The sequence below is a fragment of the Pleurodeles waltl genome, chromosome 3_1 (genome assembly GCF_031143425.1).
Source record: "Pleurodeles waltl isolate 20211129_DDA chromosome 3_1, aPleWal1.hap1.20221129, whole genome shotgun sequence".
Classification (NCBI taxonomy): Eukaryota; Metazoa; Chordata; class Amphibia; order Caudata; family Salamandridae; genus Pleurodeles; species Pleurodeles waltl.
In genome coordinates, this window is record NC_090440.1 from 433,810,254 (window position 1) to 433,833,389 (window position 23,136).

Consider the following 23,136-nt stretch of genomic DNA (forward strand, 5'->3'; position numbering starts at 1 on the left):
CAGACCTCCAGAGGAGGTGAAGCAACTACCAAGTGACTTAGGAACAGACTTGGGCCCCCAGACAATACCAGTGGGAGGCAGAATAACTCAGTACCCATAAGAATGAGCAAAGATCACTGCAGACAATTGGGTTTTAAACATGGTACGCCACAGCGGCTGTATAGAAACTAACAAAGACTCCACCTCAAAATCCACCAAAAGAAGAAAACGTATCCAGATGTAGAACTTGTACAACTAAGGAAAGAAGTGGAAGAACTCTTTCAAAAACAGGCAATAGGGTACCAGCAAAAAGAGTTCTACATGAGAAATTATTCACCTTATTTCCTAGTGCCCTAACAAGACCTCACACTAAGGCCAATCGTGGACCTCAGGTTCATAAACAAATTAACTCGCACTCGGCTTCATGCTCGAGAAGGTACACTGTCAATTCAAGGTCTTGCACCTTTGGCATAAATCTGCACCAAGGGTTTTTACAAAATGCTGGGCAACAGTTGTAGCATTCCTAAAAAGAAAGGGGATACATGTCTGCCCATACCTGGGTGACTTGCTAGTGAAGACAAAAGCAAAACAGAAATGCCAAAGGAACATTCGAACAGTGATCAGAACCCTACAGAAGCTGGGGGTCTCAGTAAACCACAAAACGTAATACCATCAACTGGAACAGAAAGAGATCTTCCTAGGAGCAAGACTGGATTTGAAGATAGCACAAGCTCATCCAACTCAGAAGATAGTATAGGCAATCATGAAACAAACTTGCCTTTACCAGAGGAGGCTATCTTACGGCGAGGACAGTTATGAAGCTGATGGGCATGATGGCATAATTTATCCCCCATTTAACCCATGTGCGACTACACATGGGCTGATTCCAAGAATGGCAGTGCAACAATTGGGCACAAGCCGCTGGGAGTCTGGAGGATCTAGTGTTTGTAACAGCAAAGATATAGAAATAGGTAGAGTGGTGGATATCAAAGAACATAGCCCTGGGGAGACCATTCAAAACAAATCCTCCATCTGTGACCATTACAGTAGATGCGTCCCACAAGGGATGGGGAACGCACACAGGCAACCTAAAAATTCAGGGTCAATGGAACAGCACAGATACAATAAAGCACATCAACCTTCTAGAGATGAAGACAGTGCTGCTAGCCCTGAAGGCCTTTCAAACATGTAACAAGGGAAACTGTACTGATTCAAACAGACAATACAACTATGTTTACCTGAAAAAACAGGTAGGCACAAAGTCATTCATTTAAGAAAACTAGCCCAAGAAATTTGTCACTGGGCTCTATCACATAAGATCAACTTACAGGCAATTCACCTACCAGGGAAGGACAACATAGAGGGAGACAGACTGAGCAGACAGGAAAGAAGCTCACGCAAATGTGAAATAAAACAAAGATCCTTAGAAGGAATCTTCAGGCACTGGGGCACACCAGCAATCGTTCTGTTCCCAACATCAGAGAACAAGAAATGCCAACTTTTCGCCTCCCGGTTTCAACACCACCAATCAGAAGGGAATGCTCTGTCACTCAACTGATCAGGGAGATTTGCCACAGTTTCCCACCATTTCCTCTAATTTAAAAGGTACTGGAGAAAGCCAGACAACCAGGGACAAACCTGATTCTGATGTCCCCCACAATGGGACAGACAAACCTGGATGAGCTGTAGAAAGGACAGATGATCAAGATCAAAGAGGAACGAGACCTACTCACAATGCAAAAGTGGAAATTGTTCCACCCGGAACCAGCAACACTCAATCAAGAAGCTTGGTGTCTGAATACATAGAATTCGGACACCTAAACTTGCCACCTAGAACCATGGCTACCAAAGGAAGCTAGAAAGCCAACAATGAGACAATGCTATGCAGAAACGTGAAGAAGGTATCTCCACTAGTGCACAAAGATCAATGCTATAGAAACAGTAACAAAGCAAGAAACAGTGCTTATCTATCTTACCCATCTGCTGGACAGCAGGGTAAACTATTCATCACTCAAGGTCCATTTGGCATCTATTGTAGCTTACGCCAGAGGAGCATCATGTAAAGGTTTTTACCCTTCACCAGTGATCAAAAGGTTCTTAGGGGGTTCCAAGAGAATAGCTTCCCCAAGGAGGGCTGCAGCCCCCATATGGAGCCTAAATACAGTACTAACACAATTAATGACAAAGCCATTCAAGCCTATCCACAAAGCAGAACCATTCAGGCCTATCACACTGAAAGCTGCCTTCCTAATAGCAATCGCATCGCTACAGAGTAAGCAAACTTCAAGCATTAACAATTCCGGAACTGTGCATGCAGTTACACGAGGACAAGGTATTTCTGAGAATAAACCCTCAATTCCTACCTAAGGTAGTGAGCAAGTTTCATGTCAATCAGAGCATTCAATTACTAGTGTTTTTTAAGAACCCGCAAGCACAACTAGAAAGAACCCTGCATACCCTTGATGTAAGGAGAGCACTAATGTGCTGTTTACAAGAGATCAAGCAGTTTCGCAAGAGGAACCAATTGTTTATCTCGTATGCAAAATCCAGCAAGGGTTCACGAGCTACAAAAGGAACAGTCGCTCAATGGATTGTGGAAACAATACAAATATGCTACTCAGTAGCAGGGCAGACTCTATCCTCTCACCCTAAAGTGCAGTCAACAAGAAAAAAGGGCACAACTCTAGCTTTCATAGCAAATGTGCCCCTAGACACTATCTGTGCAGCAGCAACACATGGTCATCTCCACATACGTTCACTAAGTATCATTGTTTGGACATACAGATGAACAAGGAACCTCAGGTGGGACAAAAAGTACTACTGAATCTATTTGCAAACATCCTCATTTCACCCCAACCAACGCAAGGAAGATTAAACTGCTTTATTACCTACTGCACAGCATGTGAATCCAGAAAAGGATTCATGTTGCAAAACCAATTGGTTATGTACCCGTAGGAGACGTTTTGCAGCTTCAAGAGTTTTGTGGATTCACATGCAACATACCCATCTCCCCAGAAATAAGAAAAAGACTAGGTAGGTAGGAAGGAGATCATACATAAAGATGGACTTAAAAAAAAAAAAAAAGAAATAAATTCAGAAAAGAAAACAAAAGAAAAAAGAATTTGAAGATGGTTACCAAGCACACGAACGTACGGTGCAAAGTCACACAGGGGATAGTGCCAACTCATCTTGTTGTCATTCCAATGCATTTGAGTTGGCACAGACATTTTATCATGTAGATGACATTCTTGCTGTTGCAATTTAAGAAAGTTTTTAACTTCAATGGGTTTTTAGGCCTAGGTCAAAGCTATTTGTCTTTTTTGTGAATTGACAGACTGCATTTGCCACATGGATGATGGCCTGATGGTGGAGGCAGATGCCATAGAGCCAGTTGTTTCTCCATGGATATTTTGGCCCAAGGTTGTGTATGGACTATCATATCACTTATAATTTTTGCTCTCTTAAAAGCATGTAGTGGTTGGTCGAAAGGCAGTCCTCCTTTTATCAGCTCTCCTGATGAGATGAGCTGGGTACTTTTTTGATAAAAACATCTTCACGTCTGATTGTAGGTGGGAGCCCATTACTTGGTCAGCTCTAGTGCATCGTGGCGCGAAAGGTGCACTTGACTGACTTAGGTTCTGTATGCGAGTGTGGCGCATGTTCGTGCGCAAGAAGCCTGCCTCTGGGGGGCAAGAAGGGGGGAGACTCACAAATCTTAAAGTTTAGCAGCACAGTAGTCATGCATGCGTCTGATGGCTGTACGCAATTAACCGAAAATTAGGTATTGGTGTGCTTGTGCAGAGTTTGCAAACCAGTGACTCTTCATTGGCTTGCAAGTGGTACTGAAATCTAGTAATTGTAGAGCATCAGTTCAGGCTGCAAGGTAATAAAACCACAGGAGCTAATAAAGTTTTCAAATATGTTCTAGAGCTCTACGCTGTGGTTTTTGGCTTGGTCATGCTGCTGCTTATTTTCACTTCTGCACGTTTGACTTGCCAGTGACAACTGATTCATTCTGCTTGTTTGCACTTAGTTACATTGTGAGCAGTAGTGCACGTTCTGTGTCTAGGAACATGACCATGTTCGCCAGAAAGCTGCAGTTTTGTATGTTATGTAAATATGGGAGCAACCACAATAAGAAAGTCTTATAAATTATGGACATTATTATTGGACATTAATACTAGTATATCAGAGTAGCAGTGCACGTCGGTGTTTTGCTTTCATGGTAAACACCCTGTCTAGGAAGCTGGCCTGGTGTGTGGTGGGTTCCTAATTTACTTACACCTTCTACCAGGTCCTGGTATCCCAACTTAGTGAAGTGTAGGCAGTCTCTAGAAGCCTAGCTCTCTAGAGGTAGCTGCGGATGAGCAACTAAGACTTATCTAGGAGACATGCAAAGTTCATGCAATACCACTGTAGTCACACAGCACATGAAAGAAACCACACAGTTTTACAAAAATAAAGGTACTTTATTTTTGTGACACAATACCAAAATTACTAAAAAAAAAATATATATATAAAAAAAAGGCAATACTCCGATCAGAAATAGGCATAGAAAAGGTTAGAAAACAGTGCAAATGTAGAAAACCAATAGTGACCCTAGGGGGGGTGCCCAAACCATATACTAAAAACATGGAATGCGAATATAGGACTCCCACCTAGGTAAGTGGACTGTGTAGAGGGGAGCTGGGAGTACTAGAAAACCACAGAGGTAAGTAACATAGTACCCCCCAGCAACCAGGAAAGCAGGAGTAAATCACTTTAATTTCCCCCAAACCACCCAAAAGGAAGGACAAGAAGAAAAGACACCCAGACAAGACTGCAAGAAACCAGCAGTGGATTCCTGGAGAGGAAGACCTGTGGAACGAGGGGACCAAGTCCAAAAGTCACAGAGGACTCCAGGAGGAGTAGGAGCTACTAACCATCCAGCTGTACTTGCAGGAGTTGGTCGACGGTGATGATCAGGTCAGCACTGCAGCCCAGGAGCCGAAGTTCCTGAAGAATGCAGAAGATATCCCTTGCTGGAATGAAGGTTGTAGATGGGTGTTGGTGCAGGAATTCTACCAACAATCCTTGACAAAGGCAAACTCGCAGTTAGTGGAAAAGTGCTGCTGCCGGGGACCTGCCAGGCAGAAGATGACACAACCCAGGAGGGGGCATTCACAGGGGACCCTCAGAGTCCACAGGGGTCCCATAGGAAGGGGACACAGAAGTTGCTGAAGGAGCCCATGTAGCACTACAGAAAAGGATTCCACGCCACAGGTGAACAACGCAGAGGGCGGTGCGTCGCAGTAAAGAGTGCTGGGGACTGGAGTTACATGTTGCCTGAAGATCCCTTGGAGAATATGCAAACAAGCCTTCGCAGCTGCAAGAGATGCGGTGCACAGGGGTACGGTCCTGCGTGGGAAGGCAAAGGCTTACCTCCACCAGAGTTTGACAGCTGGTGGATAGGACCAAGAGGACTACTCCTGACCACCAACCATGATGCAGGATCCACGCAGCTCAGGATGAGAAGTGATCCAAGCAGCCAGTCGTCTTTGCAGCAGGTGTCTGCTGGTGCAGGGGAGTGACTCCCTCACTCCAAGGGAGATTCCTTCTTCTTGTGCAGGCTGAAGAGTTGCTGTCTTCTGGGGATGCACAGCCGGGGAAAAGTTGCAAAGCTGACAGAAGCCATGGAAACAAAGTTGCAGAAGAGTCTTCTTTGTGGGTTGTAGCATTGTCGGTTTGTGGAGGGTCCAGTTGCAGTTCCAGTGGCCAGAAGTCGAAGTGAAGGTTGCAAAGGAATCGTGTTGGAGTCTTGCAAGCTTAATCTCAGGACCCACCGAAGAGCGAGACCCTTAATAGCCCTGAAAGGGTGATTGGTCACCTAGTCAGGTAAGCACCTATGAGGAGTGGGCTCTGACGTTACCTGCCTGGCCTGGCCACTCAGATGCTCCCAGAGGTTCCTGCCAACCTTGGAAACAAGATGGGTGGCAGCAGCTTAGGCTTCCTGGAAAACCCTGTAAGACTGGTGGTAGCAATGCTGGGGGACCTCTAAAGAGCTCCCAGAGTGCATGGAATCATACGTCCAATACTTGCAACAGTATTGGGGTATGATTCCGACATGTTTGATAACAAACCTGCCCAGGTTCTGAGTTATCATAATATAGCTGACCTATGTCCAGTGCACATGTAAAATGGCGTCCCTGCACTCACAAAGTCCAGGAAAATGGGCCTGGTGTTTGTGGGACTACCTCTGCTAGTGCAGGAGTGCCCTCACACACAGATACCTGCACCCTGCTCTCTGGGCTGAGAGGGCCTACCATAGGGGGACTTACAGTGACCTGGCGCAGTGATCTGTGGTGAAAATGGGTACATGCACCCATTTCATGCAGACTGCAATGGCGGCAGGCCTGCAGAACCCTTTGCATGAGCTCCGTATGGGTGGCAGAATAACTGCTGCAGCTTATAGGGATCCCCTGGTACCCCAATGCCCTGGGTACCTAGGTACCATATACTAGGGACTGTCATGGGAGGACCAGTATGCCAATTGTTGGAAGAAAAACGTACAGTTACCGAGTTAGAAGGGAGAGAGCATAACCACTGAGGTCCTGGTTAGGAGGTTCCCAGTTGACACAAACACACTGACAACAGGCAGAAAATGGGGGTAACCATGGCAAGAAAGAGGGCACTTTCCTACATCCCGATGTTTTTTGGAAATGTTTCTAGTAGTACCATATCTGAGTAATTAATTTCATTCCTTTGAGCAAGTCCATTGGCTTGAGGCAAAACTTGATGCTGGGAACTTAACATATTTTGGCAGCTGCTGCTATCACTATTACGTCTAACTTATTTAAAAAAGATATACTTATCAACCAAGTTCACATATAAACCATTTAAATCACAAATAACTGTATAAACAACAGTGCACATAAAGTAAATGTTGCTCTTAACAGGCTTTTAATAAAGAACTCTCTCTACTGCCTCATTTATTTCTAAAGCACATACAATCTGCACTTAATATTCAAAAAACCCAGACGTCTGTAAAGCAAAGGAAAACAAATCTTGCAAAGGTGAGATGTATAGGCTTTGCCAATGCTAGTTTATTTTCTTCAGGGATGGGTGTATGTGTGTGTGTGTAAGGAGTTGTTGGGGTCCAGATAGGGGTAAGGTGTTTTAGAATTTAGAGATGGTTAAGGGTTTTTAGGGTTCAGGCATGGGCAAGGGATAGCATGGGATTTTAGTATTCAGAAATGGTTAGGAGGTTCTAAGGGGTGTTTAGGTTTAAGGTGTGGGTAAGGGATTTTTAGGTTTCAGGGATGGTAAAGGATATTAAGAAAATTTTAGGGTTCAGACAAGGGTAAAGATTAATGGGTTTTTGAAGTATAGGGATTTTGTTTTGTGTTTCAGAGGTGGTAAGTGGTAAAGGGGAAGTAAGCAATTTTTAAAAAGGCGCAGTTTGAGTAGGTTACCATCCAAAAACACAAACATAATACTTGTAATAAATACATATAAACCTGTTCACAGCTATGCGTCATTAAGTCAAATACAGGATTAAGTAGCAAGATGTAAAACAACACATTGTAAAGGTCAGCAGTGGTAAAGGCGTGCATGTCAATGATTTATATTCGAGTCATGGCCATACTTTTGATAGGTATTTAGCCTAAGATGTTTCATGACTTCCAAAAATTCCTTGTGAACAAACAAACCGTCTTCATACTTTGTTTCTAACTTGTAGAGTGCACGTTTTAAGCATAAACTATATATTCTTTTTTCCATATTCTAGGTTTGACACCACCTAACAAAATAATACGAAGTTCATTATCTGCTAGTGGTTTAATGGCACTCACTCATTCTCCCCTACTTTTTCAAGGAAAAAACCCTTCATCCAAACGAAAAGGTCTGCAAGGTAATTAATGTAGTTCTAAAATTGATGTATCCCAATGCAGGTTGTCTGTCTACTCAATTATTTTTGTTTGGCTTGATTTAGTTAATATTCCTCTTTCAGATACCAACCATCTTGTATTACTGCCATGCTTGAGGATGGATTTCAAGAACCATTTATTCAATTATGTTGAAGTCATTTGAGAACAGTATTTCCTTTTCAGTGTCAGCAGGAGCGATTGTGCCTGAAGCTTATTGATGGCCACTCCAGTCACTGACACTGTTTGACCTTTTTGTCAGTTGCAATTGATTTCTTGTTTTATAGCTAAGGTCATTTTTATATTATTCACTTGGGTCATATTCATATTGCTTTGAGGTTGTCTGTTCATTTAGGGCTTAATTAGTACACTACAGCCTCTTGAGTTTGCCTATTTCCAAAAATAGTGAGCAATGAATTTGGTGTTTCAAATTGACACAAGGATGTTCTCGTGCAAGGCATGTGATTCCAAGACTTCTGAGCAGCCAGAGGGTGTTCTGAAATGTTATGCCTATACATGTAATGGGATTGTTGAATATTCAAGGTTGATTGAGTGAATACTTTATTTACACAATTAATAAAAACTGTTGCAACTGGGTATTAGAAAAAAATATAACTAGTACGTTAGTTACATCGAGAAATAAAGGAAGAGATAAAAGAAAGAATGATAAGAATTTAAAATCATGATGAGATAAAAAACGCAAGTCTAAAATGCCATATGCCGGTGTTGGTTGAGGAAACTGTAAAAAGTTAAAAATGCAGTTCATCATTATCCTACTCCAAATCCAACAGAAGTTGAAGTGCTGAAGTGCCATGCTTCCGCTTAAGGTTGTGTGTAACAAAGGGGTGTGCGCCACCCTGCTGATTCAAATCTTAGCAACATGCATTCTGAAATCATCAATGCAGTATCACACAAAGGCTAAAGTGCATTTCTTCATCGTTCATTAATTGTACGATAAGTTGCTAAAGTGCAGTACGTTTGGCATTTATCAAGGTTTTACTCAAGTAATTGATGGAGACTGGTGACCAATCGCAGAGGTAGCTTTTGTACAGACTCAGCCATTTTCCTGAAGATTTAATGTGGTCTGTTTGAGTGACTCCGCTTTTAAAAGGAATTTTGCCAAACACTGTAAGGTTTGTGGTGTCAGATCTCTCTTGCAGAACAATATTGCTTGGCAACCAGATCTAATGCCGTTTGATTTACAGATGTTTCGAAGATAGATTGTACGCCAAGGTAAAAAAACTGGCCAGATGCATAATATATGCCATAAGACTTCTCAATGATATTGACAAAGCATACACCCCTTGTTCTCCATTGGCTGGTGCTATTTTGAAAACACATCGACTGATGGTAGGAACCCAAATCTGGTTTGCATCACTTCTATTGTTTATATACTTTATTAAGGTGGCTTTCATGTAAGTTTGCGCGATCAGTGCCTTGTATGTGTTAATGGTGATCCATGCACGGTTGTGCAACCTGAATTTAGCTTTGCTTTCTTGCCACAAGAGCTGCTTGATTTGTATGTTCAATACTAGCTTGAATGACTGGTGAGGTAAGCTGTGTTGTGGTTTCGTTGAACACACAAGATATATAGAATGTGCATCAGATCTGTGTTCAAAATGAGGATATTTTCTATTCTTCATAGGCTCCTTTGGGAACTTTTTTATAGTGTTTCAGGATAGTCATGAGTTATTGGGTTCTAAATGTAAAAATTATTGCTGGTGATCTGGGGTTTACTGTTCTGTAGACATCAAAACTGAGCATCAAGTACACCTCTTTTGCACTTGATTGTCAGGGTAGCAAAGGAAGACTAGTAGATGGCCTTCTTCTGATTCTTTTTCCTGCTGTCTGGTCTAGCTGCACAACGGAGGAGCTCCGAAGAATTTTTGAGGGAAGATTTTCAGATTTTCCTGAAGTTGGAGAAAAAAAGCAAAGAAATCATTGAGGAGGCAAGGAAAACTACAGAGTAGAAAGGGAACCTTCTCAGCCCCGATAGTGTACCCCACCGGTAGGATCTCCGGAGAATGGAGAGAGAAGGAACAGTCCAGGGAAATGAGGAAAAAAAACCTTTAAAAAAATTGTCCTGATTGCCATCATAAGTTTGGCAAGAGAGACCCCCACGAGGTCTGCAATCTTTGCCTGCTACAGGGACGAAGACTGGTAAGGCTTGCATGTAATTCTTACCAAAGACACTCAAGGTACGATGCCAACAGAAGTTGGAACATTACACCACGGCGGCAACACAGAAATAGTAATCCCTCAGACACCTTGGGCTTGCAAAAGATTAAAGGGGAGAAAGTTGAGAAGGTTGAAACAGCGAGAGGAGGAGATTTGGACATTGAAATATTTGAGGCCGACCATGAAAAAGCTCAGGTGCCAAAAAAGGGGACAAAGGATGCTGACAGGAAAAAGGTAAACCCACTGAAAGGCACAGACACTAAGTCCTCAGACAATAAGCCTCATAAAGTAGCCTTGGTGCCAAAACAGTCATCGACCCTCCAGCTAAAGCCAAAAGAGCCACACGGATCCTGAACAAAGGATACCAGAGGCACCGTCAAAGGCCTTGATGCAAACCACCACTCAAGAGAAAAGGCGAGAACATCTGAGACAATGGAGCAGTCGACGCAAGAAAAAAACAATGCCGATGCCGGGAAAAAATTTGAGGTTGAGAAGAAAAGGAGGAGACTCAAGGCTAAAATAGCTGTCCTCATACAGAGGAAGACGACCCTTTGAGGGAATTTTGCATTCCTTCAATGACTACGGAGCATTAGGATGACCAATCTGCCCTGGAGGTACCTGCAACACCCGAAACCCCTCTCTAGGAGGTCAGATATGTGCAAGCCTTTGCCAACTCCAGCCATTTCTAAGACATAAGGCAGGACCTCGACTGAGAATCTCCTGAGGAGGATATAGACACTTACTCTTCGAGGCTATCACTTCCTGGTGATCTTTTGATGTACAACAAACTTGTAAAGGTTTCAGCAGAGACCTATGGGGTCCAGCTAGAGGAGGAGCATGGTTTCTCCTAGAGACTTTTATGCAGAACCAGAAGGGAAATCTTTACCTGCCCATGCTGCTTAGCATTCTTAACCAAGGTAAAAAACCATCCACTGCAAGGGCGGTGACACCTAGAGTGGAGAAGAAATGCAAGCATTCCACTCAGGACCCAAATACATCAAGGGAAATGTTTGTGCACACTCTGTTATTGTAGGGAATGTGAGGAAGAGAAACTACACTCCCATATCATGGGGCCACTGCCCGAAAAAGAAAGCAAGAGGCTTCATGTGGTGGGCTGGAAGATGGAGAGGGAAGCTGCTACCCAATGAAGGATAGCCAATTCCCACACCCGTATGAACAGCTACAGGTATCAACAATGGGAAGACATAGAAAGTCTTATGCAACAATTACCCGATGAATATGGCAGAAGGGCCAAGGCAGTCATATCGGAGTGTAAGAATATTGCAAACACCTGCCTCAAGTCCGCACTGGATGCGGCAAATCCAGACAGATGTGTACAGGCATGCCTGGCTGAGGGCGTCAGGATTAGAACTGGAGGTACAGACTTCCATAATAGACTTGCCCTTCATAGGGGACGCCCTATATGGACAGGAAGTGGACAACACCCTTCAGCAAATAAAGGAAGATAGTGAGACGGCAAGGACAGTGGGAGCACTCCGATTCAAGAGCACACCCAGGATGATAATCCCAAGCAGAAGACCCACCGGTAGACCGCCTTTCATGACGGCAACAACAATCACAGCAAGATAGCTAGCATCAGGCCATGCAAGCACCAGTATACTAGCAGTGGTAACACCCAGCGAGGCAGCCCTTTCAAGAAAAATCAAGGAGACCAGTCCCCCAAGGGTGCTGGAACATCAAGCAAGTGACTCTTGCAACTTAAACACCCAACACGTAACACCAGTGGGGACAGAATGAAGGGATTCCTCCAGGAGTGGAAGAAAATAACATCAGACAAGTGAATCGAGAATGTAATTCATCACGCAGATTCCGTAGAGTTAAACAGCCTCCACAAACATCTCCAAAACGCAAGGCTTTCTGGGGAGAGGAATTAATAAAACTCAGAAAAGAGGCCGGAGATTTAATATTATAGAAGGCCATAGAACGCTTGCTTAGACAAGGAGAAAAGAAGGGGAACTATACACTATATTTTCTTGTTCCAAAACGAGATCTAACCTGAAGGCCAATTCTGGACCTCAGATTTATAAACTAGTTCATTCAAACAGAACAATTCAAAATGACAACATTGCAGGAAGTAATACTGCTCCTCAGAGAAGGATATTATATGGCCAACTTAGATATGAAGGATGCATACCTATGAATCAAAAACACAAAAGAAACCTCTGATTTGTCCTACACAAAGAACACTACTAATTCACTGTACTACTCTGTGGTATAAAGTGCGCACCAAGAGTCTCCACAAAAGTCCTTGCAGCGGTAGCAGCACACCTTAGACAATAGGGAACTCATGTCTACCTGTATTTTAGATGATTGGCTAGTATATGCACAATCAATGGGAAAGTGTCAGATGGGCATACAAAGGGTCATGCACACGCTAGAACTCCTAGGTTTCACAATAAACCACAAGAAATCATCACCACAGCCAAAGCAAGTGAAAGTGTTTCTAGGAGCTACCTTGAACTCCAGGACAGCTAGAGCTTATCTTGTTGAGAAGAGAGCAGAAGCAAGCAAAATACATATCCGCCTCTACCAGAGGGTCAGTCTCCGATAGTGAGGATTGTCATGAATCTCGTGCATGATGGCATCATGCTGCCCATTGATTCCTCACGCAAGACTGCATTTGCAACCCATCCTAGAATTAACCTGCAACAAATGGTCACAAGCCATAGGTTGTTGGAGGATCTAGTGGTTGTCTCAGAAAGAGAACAGAAGGAGATACAGTGTTGCAACTCGCCAAACACACATTTGGGGACACCATTCAAAACACCAGCTCCACCTGTGACCATAACAATGGACACATCCCACAAAGGTTGGGAAGCACACACAGGAACCCTGAAGGTATGAGGGTTAGGGACAGACACTGACGCAGTGAAGCATTTCAATGACTGAGATGAGGACAGTCTTCCTAGCCCTAAGGGTGTTCCAGCCACATTTGACAGACCGAACTGTATTGATACAAATGGACAGCACAGCCACCATGTTCCACCTCAGCAAACAAGGGGGAACAAAATCCTTACCTTTCAAAGCTAGCCCAAGAGATACGGCAATAGGACATACAGCGACAAATAACTTAATGGGCAATACACCTAACAGGGGAGCTCAGTACGGAGGCAGACAAATTGAGCAGACCTTAAACCAGCTCACACTAGTGGGAGGCAAAGCAGGAAGTTCTACAAAGGATTTTCAACATCTAGAGCACAGCAAGCATAGGCTTGTTCATCACACAAATGCATAATGCCTACACTCCGCCTCCAGGTTTCCTCACCCCCAGTCAAAGGGAATGCCCTGTCAATTAGTTGTTGAGGGAAATTTGCATATGCCTTTCCTCCAATTTCACTGATCCCGAGGGTACTGTAGAAGGGCAGGCATTTGAGGACAAGACTCATCCTCATAGCACCTCAATGGGCAGGACAGACCTCTAATCTGATCTACAGGAAATGTCTAAGGGTCAGGTAATCATAATCACACCAACAAAGAACCTACTTACAATGCACCACGGGGAGGTGTACCATCCAAAGCCAGCCTCACTCAGTCTAGCGGCATTGCTCCTTAATACCTAGAATTCAGACGCCTGCAGCTATCCCCTCAAGTGATGGAAATCCTGGGGGAAGCTGGAAAACCAAGCACACAAAACTGCTACCCGGGCAACTGGAAAAGATGCATCCTCCATTGGTGTGCAAGCAACAATACAATGGAGTCAATAACACAGCAGGAGATGGTGCTGATATACCTTACCCATCTTCTAATAGCAATCACATTGTTACGCAGAGTCAGCGAGTTACAAGCACTGACAATTCAGGAACTTTATTTGTATAGTAAGGCATTTGCATGTCGACCAAAGTATACAGTTGCCAGCTTTTTAACAGGAACCAAAGACACAAGCAAAAAGAGCCCTACACACTCTAAATGCACAAAGGGCATTTATGCTTTACCTGCAGGAAAAAACAAATTTTGCAAAGGGAACCAGCAATTTGTTTCATTTGCCAAGGCAAGCAAAGGATCACCTTTGTCCAAAAGAATAATCGCAAGATTATTGTTGAAACCATACAAACTTGCTACTAAAAAGCTGGAAAACACTTACGTGGGCGTCCCGGAGAGCACTCAACAAGAAGGAAGGGTGCAACACTAACATTCCTAGCAAACGTGCCCATTGAGAAAATATGAGGCAGCAACATGGGCACATCCACTAACCTTCACTAAACACTACTGTGTGGACATTCAAATGAATAAAGAAGCACCAGTGTGACAGAAGGTACTACGACACCTGTTTTCTGACTAATCCCTATTTCCCCTTAACCAACCAAAGGAAGGTGATACCACTGTATAATGTAATACACAACATGTGAATCCAGAAAAAGATTCATGCTGCAAAGTGAAATGGTTACTTACCAGTTAGTATTAGTTTTGCAGCCTGAAGAGTTTTCTGGATTCACACGCGACCCACCTCCTCAGAAATGGAACAGGAAGCCAACACGTGAGAGAAGAAAAGAGGAAAGATAAACATAGAAGAAAAAAAAAACTTCCAGGCGCTGTCTTACATCACACACAGGACGGACGCAGCACCAAATGGTGGTCGACGACCACCATAAGAAAAAGAATTTAAAAAAAGGCTAGAACATTTCCAGACTCAGCCACTAGATGGCGGAATAATGCATAGAATATGAATCCAGAAAACTCTTCAAGCTGCAAAACTACTGCTACTGGTAAGTAACCATTTTGTTACTGAATCTCTACTGGGTTTGCTTTGTAGGCCAGCTCAGGACAGGGGCAGCTCAGCTCACAGTGCTGGGATTCTCCACAGCCCACCGAGATCAGTCATACTGACTGTCCCAGTCCGAATGGCGTTGCTGAGGCCCTAGTGTCTTCTGCAAAGATGAGCCTTCTGACTGAGGAGGCGGAGGTCAAAGAAACCGTTGATTGTGGCATGCAATCATGTGGTCGGGCCCGCCTTATCTAGATTATTTGGCTTGATTTGATATAACCACCATAGTGCCGTCACTGTTCTTCAGGCACTATGTCTTTTCACAGGAGGATTGCAAAATGCAGTTGTGAACTTTGGTAGAGCCAAGACGTAATAGATGCTTCAATTCTGAGCATGTCGCAAGGGCCTCCTAGTCCCATGGTCTCACGACAGCCTGACTGTGCACATAATTCCTTGAGTCACAGGGGGCTGCGTTTTGCTTCCCCCTCCTAAGCTCTTTGCAGTTCTCCTTTTCTAAGTAGCCTCTTCTTTGTGCAAGGGCACCTCCAGCACCCTGCCTCAGTCAATCAGATTCTTTCCTCCATGCTGGCCCAAGGCAGGCTTCTTGGCTGGTTGGAGAAGTTGCAGCTTCTGGTTCCCAAACCTGTTGAAGTGTGGTTTGCAATCAGCAACCCCAGCCATGGAGTACACTATTTGAGTTTCCGCTAGTGTAGGATCCCGGATTCTGGTAGAGAAGTCTCGACACCCTGGCTAGTAGTTCTGCCTCTTTTTTTTTTTAAATACCACATTTCCAAATAGAGTTTGTATTTTATATAAGTCAAACTCTTCGACCAATTTCAGGCAGTTTCTTACTTTAGTGTATTCCTCTCAGACTGATCCATCCATAAACTTTTTTTCACTGCATAGCAGGAAGGTTTAGTGGCGTTCGGATCCCTCTGTGATGGAAGAGCAAAAGGAAAGTCATCTCCACATAATCACCAGTCAACATGTTGTGTGAACTATTCTTGGGAGCAATGGAGCAGGAAATGGCAAGGGATTTTCCCTACACTACAAAGAGACCACCTATCTCCTTCACTCTATAGTCTGTTACACAGCATATAAAAAATGATTATGAAAAGAGAAGAATTCACAGTGCTTTCCGGGCCTTGCTCCACCTTGGGTATAACTCCTAGTGCATGAAATTAAAATGGATCCTTATGTGTACACAGCCACATGCATAACACACACTCTTAACACATCTAACAATGTGTCATGCATGTTGCATATGGATGTAGTTAAGGACCTGATTGCACAGGGCTGGCACACACATTTGAAAACACAGGTGGGTTAAGTAGGGTAATATCCATGACGGATAAAAAGGCCTGCCTTGCAGCTGTCTTCTGTTGCTGCTATCGATGTAAGTCCTTTGAAGTGCTGTGTGCTGACTTTAGTTACACTCAGAGGGTACACTTGGTGTATCTCTCCTGACCCGGCTCTGGGTTGCGTGCTGTGGCACAGGAAGGCACCTGCACTTATGAATGATTGTTGTGTGCGCAGAGGAAAAAAAGTAAAAAAACAACGAACTTGCAATGGGAAAGTGGAAGTAAAAGGCCTATGAACTCCACAAAGCAATACAGGAGACCTGTTTCACCCCTTTAGCTCTTGTTGCATTCAATCATAACTATGCCCAGGGAGAGGTTGTGTTCTTTCTATGCTCATATATCCTCTTCCTCTACTTTACCAACATTTCTTTACCCATTAAATTTGATGCCGTTAAAAAACTCTTGTAAAACTGATTTCCTAAGTTGTTTAGTACTTTTGTTGAGTGGGAATCAAAAGTCAGAAAGACCATTACAAAAACACCATTTAGGAAATCAGTTAAGTTGTTTTGGATTCCTATTTATTGGAAAGGATGCTGAAACTCTTTGGAGGGTTCTTTGCACTAGTTCCATACTAACTTCGTCTGGAGTCCACTCTTTTTGTACATCCTGAGTATCAGGCTCCTGATCCTATCACTACTCAGGTCACTGCTGCCTATAGACGAAACCAAAAGAAATATTGGAACTAAATAGGAATTGACCTTGGAAGCTTTATCATGGGAAAGTCTAGCAGTTAGGTTTAGTATTACAATTTTAATCTGGAACATGCTAAATCAGGAATCTGAAAAGACTAATTGTTTTGTACGAGTGCTTTTCAGTAACTGAAGTAAGAATAGAAGAAAGCAGTTACGTTCTCCAGTATTGAGTGTTTTATATTGTCACTTACTATTTATGTTTTCCGATGTCGATCGTGGAATTCTCTGATAAATTAACATTGAAAGTGTTATGTTTTTAAACGTGAAGCTCAGCAAAAGAGCTTTTTTAAACCGTCAACTTAGATCACATTTACATGTGCCTCCCCGTCCAATAGTCACATCACCTTTGTACAGATTCTCACTGCCTGAATTAGTACAAAGGAGTCCTCCAGAAGCTCTGTTCTTTCTTTTGGGGTTGTCTTTCATAAGCATTACCAGCTGCAGGTGTTTGTCTCTGGATTAAAAGTTCCAGTGATCCCTGTACCATGCTGAGACAGTTTTGTGAAATGAAGATCAAAAAGGAGACACAACTTTAGGCTTGTGCACAGTTTAGACAGAGGCATACTTCAGAGGATGAGACACACCACAGTTGCCCACTGTCCCTAGCCTTGAAGCAACATAAAAGCATTTGATATCTGCATGTCTCTTTATATTATAGAAATATAGAAAAAGGGACTGAGGTTACTAAATTGGAGCTCATTTCGGGAAATTCCATGATAAAGCCCAGAATCTCCTAATCAGTTTTCTCACCAGATGCTCCACTTCTCTATCCTCTACCATATGAAGAATAACAATTCTTCCGAGAAGGGGATCCCTTCTAGTCCTATGCTTTGTTGCTTGGCCCTCTCCGCTTCTTTCAACATTATGCTGTCAACTGCACTCACTCAGTGACTCCTTATGAATGTCTAAGACATCTGAACCGAAACTCTGATGTTGGTTTATTCAGTAGCTATAAAGTCGCCTCATTCAAAATCTGCTCTAAAGTTGAAGTTATCAACATGTGTTCCTCTGGTGTCATGCTCTCTGACATGAACATTATACTTGTTTCACTCATCGTCCACTTTATCGCAATCAGCGACTCAAAAATTGTACCAGGTATATGATTAGAGTCTTTGGAAGGAGAACAGTAATGAAAAGGTGAAGTGATGGAGAGACCACCTACAAGGACAGAAAACAACTAAGCAGAAGAAGAAAGAGTACTCACAAAAAACAGCTGTCTCAAGTAGAAAAGCCCTACCTTCCTTGCTTCATGTTGGTTGATGGGTCACTGTCGGCACAAAATGCAGGTCTTTTATTGCAGTGGTCAGTATGAAGAGAAGGTCCCTCTAGCTTTGCATTGATGGTGTGAAGAGGTCACTTTGTGGTCGTTCTGAGCCCAAACATCAGAATTTTCAATTTGTCTTGAAGGAGGAGTTCACACTGATAGCCAAGGGTCCAGGACCTGGGGGACACCCCTTTGGTATCAGGTCTCACGCCAGCAGCAGGGACCAGGCAGGTCTAGAGAGGCCCAGTTGGTGCTAATCAGGTAGGCAGTTCTGGCGAGGTCTCTGTAAGATTTTGTCCCTGTAGCTCACACTGGTCAGCCAATTGACCCTTGGAGTCACTCCAGCTGGCCTGGGATTAAGGCGAGCATATCCAGCCTTCCTTATTTAGGCAGTCTTTCCAGCAGGTAGCAGGGCAGTCCTACTTCTGAATCATCCACAGGTCCAGAAGTGGTCTGATAGTCCAGTTTTAATACCCGGTGCCAGCTGTGGGGGCAAATTCCCTGACCTACCCACAAAACTAGTTCTGGTCAGTTGTTCCCCCTTGTTTTGACTTAAAACTGTTTAGGGCAGAGGTCTTTAAATTGTGGGTCGTGAACCCCAGGGGGGCCGTGGAGTTATCAGAAGGGAGAAGCGCATACCTCAGCCACTTCTGCCTGGAATGCAACACATCTTAGTTTTGGAAAACAACTACTATCCTGGAACGGTTAATTTAGATAGCCTAGAAAGCTTCAACTGAATTGTCATTCAGTGGGTCTCCTGTTAAGTGAATCGGAGGGTGGGGCAGACATCTAAAGAAGTGTTCTTGTCAGGGTGCCTGCTTGCCTGAAAGAAATGCAAATATGTGCTCCCAATTAATCTGCACATGTAAAGGATGTTTTGGAGCTGGTACTGATCGAATCACTGGAAGCTTTGTGATGACAAAGATGTATTCTTTTGAAGTGGTAGTAAAAAGAGTTAACAACTGAACTGTGAAGTGCATGCTTTTAATTGTACTGATAGTGTTTACTACCCCTAAGGAGATTTTGAAGGAATATTTATGTAAAAAAAAAAAAATTATTACGTATGGTCTATAATCTATATTTTTGAAGCACTATTTTAGGGTAAAATATTTTGCACATTTTACAGTAGTCTATTTTATACTGTGTGTAATGCAAATATAAAATGTCTTACATATTCAGTGCTTTCTGTCCTCTCCGGTTACACACAGACCTCTGCAGTGCATTAACTAATAGAGGTTTCATAATGCACTTCAGTGCATTTCCCAATGAGTAACAACCTTTTTATTTATTTTTCATTTAAGCTGGTTGTTATTTATATGTAGCTATCTGACAGTGAAAGACATAAAAAAGCTTATAGAATATTTTGGAGCTTATTTACGAGAGGCTTCCATCACCGGAGCATGACTTTTTTTGGAACTCCGGCAGCACAAGCCTGTAAATCATACCTATGAAGCGACGCAAAGCCACCGTACGTGGCTTTGCATGGCCTCATAGATATGGAGTAAGGCAACGCAGCACAAGCCGCTGTGTTGCCTTACTCTGCGCCAAGGAGGTGTCCAATGGGTGTTACAGTCGCTGTTCCTATACAACACCCACGGATTTTGACGCTGCCCCAGATTTCCAAAATCACGTAAACTAGGGCAGTGGTAAAACCTTTCGCCTCCCCAGAGTTTTTTCCTCTTTCCATCTGTGTTGCATTCTGCAGCACACACAGAAAGAGGAAAATGCCTCTCAGGATTGTTTTTGTACAGGAAGGCGCACCTTCCTGCACAAAAACAATCCTACCTCACTGGCTCTAGGCTGCAATTTGTGAACCAGCGCAGGGGCAAAGGACATGAATGCACTGTATTTCATAAATATGGTCCATTCCTGCCCTTTCATATTGGCGTTGGGCAGCGTAGCAAGAGATCTTGCGGCGCGACCCTACACCAATTCCTCATAAATGAGTACCTTTGTTTTAGCCACACCTTTGACCACTCCACCACACTCACTGACCTTTGGTTTGCTAAACACTGTTTAGTAGTATTTCTTCAATGTAACAATGATTTGCCATGGGAATTGGGGACATTTGTGATTGTCGATGATGAGGAGCTCCAGACCTTTTTTTCAGGAGGGGTCCTTACGCCTAAACATTTTTGAGAGTGGAGGTCCTGGCATCAAAAAATTTGAAGATCTCCGGTGTAGGGTGACAAAAGGCAGGGCAGGCCTTGTCAGATTTCTTGTATGTGCAACAGGCAGATCCCTTTGAATTCTATTCAGAGCAGGGTACAGCTCCTCCACAGCCATCCTATTAGGAAGACCCTCTCCCCTTACACCTACACTTCAATTTCCTCTCTGTCTGGAAGCAACACATAAATCCCAGCAGTGTAGTCATTCACATTCATGTGATCCAGGACGCTAGTAAAAAGGCAGTTGGTTTGGGCAACAAAATGCAGAATTTCTAAAAGTTGCATTTGCAACATTGTAACTTAAAATCCAACTTCACCATTAAAGAGAATGTTAAATTACAATTCATTTGAGTGTAAACAGCATCTCTAGCTTCTCCAAGTCTGAACGTATCACTTATTAAATGTGAAAAGGTGACCCAGGGTTAATCTATGGGAGAGATAGGCCTTAAAACAGTGATGAATTACTTTCATTTTTCACTGTCAGGACATGTAAAACTTAAAACACATGTCCTACTTTTTAAATACCAGTCACTTTGCCCTATGAACCTCTTGGGCCTACCTCAGCAGTGCCTTCTAAGTATTAGAAAGAAAGGTTTTGACCTGGCAAAATACTTATTTTGCCAGGTCGAAATAGCAGTTTGAAACGGCACTACAGACTGTATTAGAAGGCCTGAGGCTAGTTTTACAGTGCAGCTTCAGTGGAGGAACGGACACAATGAGTGTTGCTGCTCACTAGAAGCCTTGCATACCTTGGTTAGAAGTGGTACATTTACTGGGGACTTACAAGCAAATTAAATGTGCTAATACGGTGCAAGTCAGTTTTACCATATTTTAGAGCCGAGTACAAGCATGTTATCACTGATTACCACCAAGGTGCATAAACATAAAAAAATGTGATGTCATATAGAAGGTATCTCTACAGACTGTTTTATGTGCTTCCATCACTGTAACAGAAGGAAAATAATTAGGTCATACTCCATTTGCATAGTACACCGCTGTTGCGGTTTCTAATCGTCCCATCAACTTTTACAACATTGCGTTCCCCTGTAATACACAACAAGGAATATTTGTGTAATCTGTTTATGTCCGACTGTTTGCATACTGCACGCTTTGGTAATTACATTTTCGTTATTGCTTTTAGAGCTTCTGTACAAGTTTTGCAACTTTGTGTTTTTTGTTTCTTTTTACTTTTTATAGATGATTTCGACTTGCAGACCCCTACTAAGAAGGTAGTTCTTTGCAGTGTTGCAGAAAAAGACGACTCTCCATTCAGTGGAGCCGTCCCTCAGCGATCTGTTAATAGAACGTACACTAGAAAAAAACTGCTTAGCTGAACGGGGGACTCCAAAATCTACTCAACCTACAATAAGTTTTACAACTTGAATGGATGCGTCTTTCTTAGCTGTGGATATCTAATGTTTGAACATTAAGTGTAATATACAGCTCAGATACGATAAATAACAAAACGGATAGTTGTTTTCTTGAATCAGCTTACTTAATGTATATACAGTTGCTTTTCAATTAAGTTTTTAATGTGAAAGTATTAAATGTTTGAATGTTTTCCCACAAAAATTGTCACAACACTTTGACTTGAAACCATAGGGGGTATTCAAATGTATTTTTATGTGTCTCTATATATAATGAAAATAACTAACTGTAAATACATATTTTTATGGTTCTTTTGTAAAAAAAACAATAAATCTAAACATTACATTTTGTATATTTGTTTTTTTTAAGTTCATTTTTAAAAATTGTCATTACTTGAATATTGTACTTCTGTAAAACCTACCAATGAAGATACTGATTTAGCATTTTGGCAAATGTGACGGTAAAGTTACATATCTTTAACTGTGAATTACAAGGAAGAAACAAGACCATCGCCAACATAATTAGTTCTGTCAAAACATTAACCTTTACATAAACCATGTGCTGAAAAGGAAGATGCAACAATTTCCCTAAATGCTCCAAGTCCTTTCAGAAAACAAAGCTGAGGCTAAGCTCATGGACATTGAGAAATGCAGTAGCCTCCTGATGAACTTTAATCAAGAAATCTGATAAGGACTTCTTGTTGCAGATTCCTTACCTTTGAAAAATCCCCAGGCGTCAGTCTGTATCTGGAAGATTTTCGTGAGTAGTACCCCTGCGCTCTTAGGTGGCATCGATTGGCTCGGCATCAGTCGTCAGCTTTGTCCGCACTAGAAATGACGACATGGTTCCTATGTAGGTGCCACCCCAGTGCACTAATGTCAGTTTTTGTTTCTTTCCACACCAGCAAGCACTGATCCGAAGCAAGCTACCACTCAGTCCATGTTGGACTGGCTTTATCAACCTTTTGTCAAGTGTTTCTCATGTTTTCTACTCCTGGTGTGTCAAGGATATTCTTCAGAAAGACAGGCTTCAAGCCTTGTGGGTCCTGTCATCGGGTAGTGCCTTGAGTGGGACATAACCCAAAGTTGTGCTCAGAGTGTCGGGCCATGCATCTGAAGGCTTTACGAGAGCAGAACCTGAAGCCGTTGGCAGCCAGACGCTTGTTGAGATCTCAGTCAAGAGGAAGAATGCGGGATCCGTTGTGGATTCCACCATCGTCGTTTCACTCCAATTGTAGGAAAGTCACTCTTTTTGGCATGGTTACCCCACTTTCTGCCTGTTTATCAGTGTTTATATTGTCTTCACTGAAATCCTGGTAACCAGGACGCCAGTGATTTTGCGGTCTCCTCCAAATTTGGTTGCCTTGGTACCCTTTACATTTCACAATTAGCACACTGATGTACCCCTGTAAGTCCATAGTATATGGTACTTAGCTACCAGGGCATTGGTACACCAGAGTTCCCTCATGGACTGCAGCCTGTGTTATGCCACCCATGGGAGCC

General features: G+C 42.9%; 1 protein-coding gene across 2 annotated transcripts in view; it reads left to right on the plus strand.

Annotated features, from left to right (window-relative positions):
- Positions 1–21,733, plus strand: part of TICRR (TOPBP1 interacting checkpoint and replication regulator) — a 472,392-nt gene extending 450,659 nt beyond the window's left edge. The window contains exons 21-22 of one of the 2 annotated variants that reach the window (XM_069222701.1): positions 7,745–7,867; positions 21,464–21,733. In XM_069222701.1, the coding sequence (XP_069078802.1) occupies positions 7,745–7,867; positions 21,464–21,600 (260 nt within the window). In that variant the 3' untranslated portion in view covers positions 21,601–21,733. The remainder of the gene's footprint in view (positions 1–7,744; positions 7,868–21,463) is intronic. The other variant, XM_069222703.1, reaches the window with a different exon arrangement.
- The last annotated feature ends 1,403 nt before the right edge of the window (positions 21,734–23,136 follow it).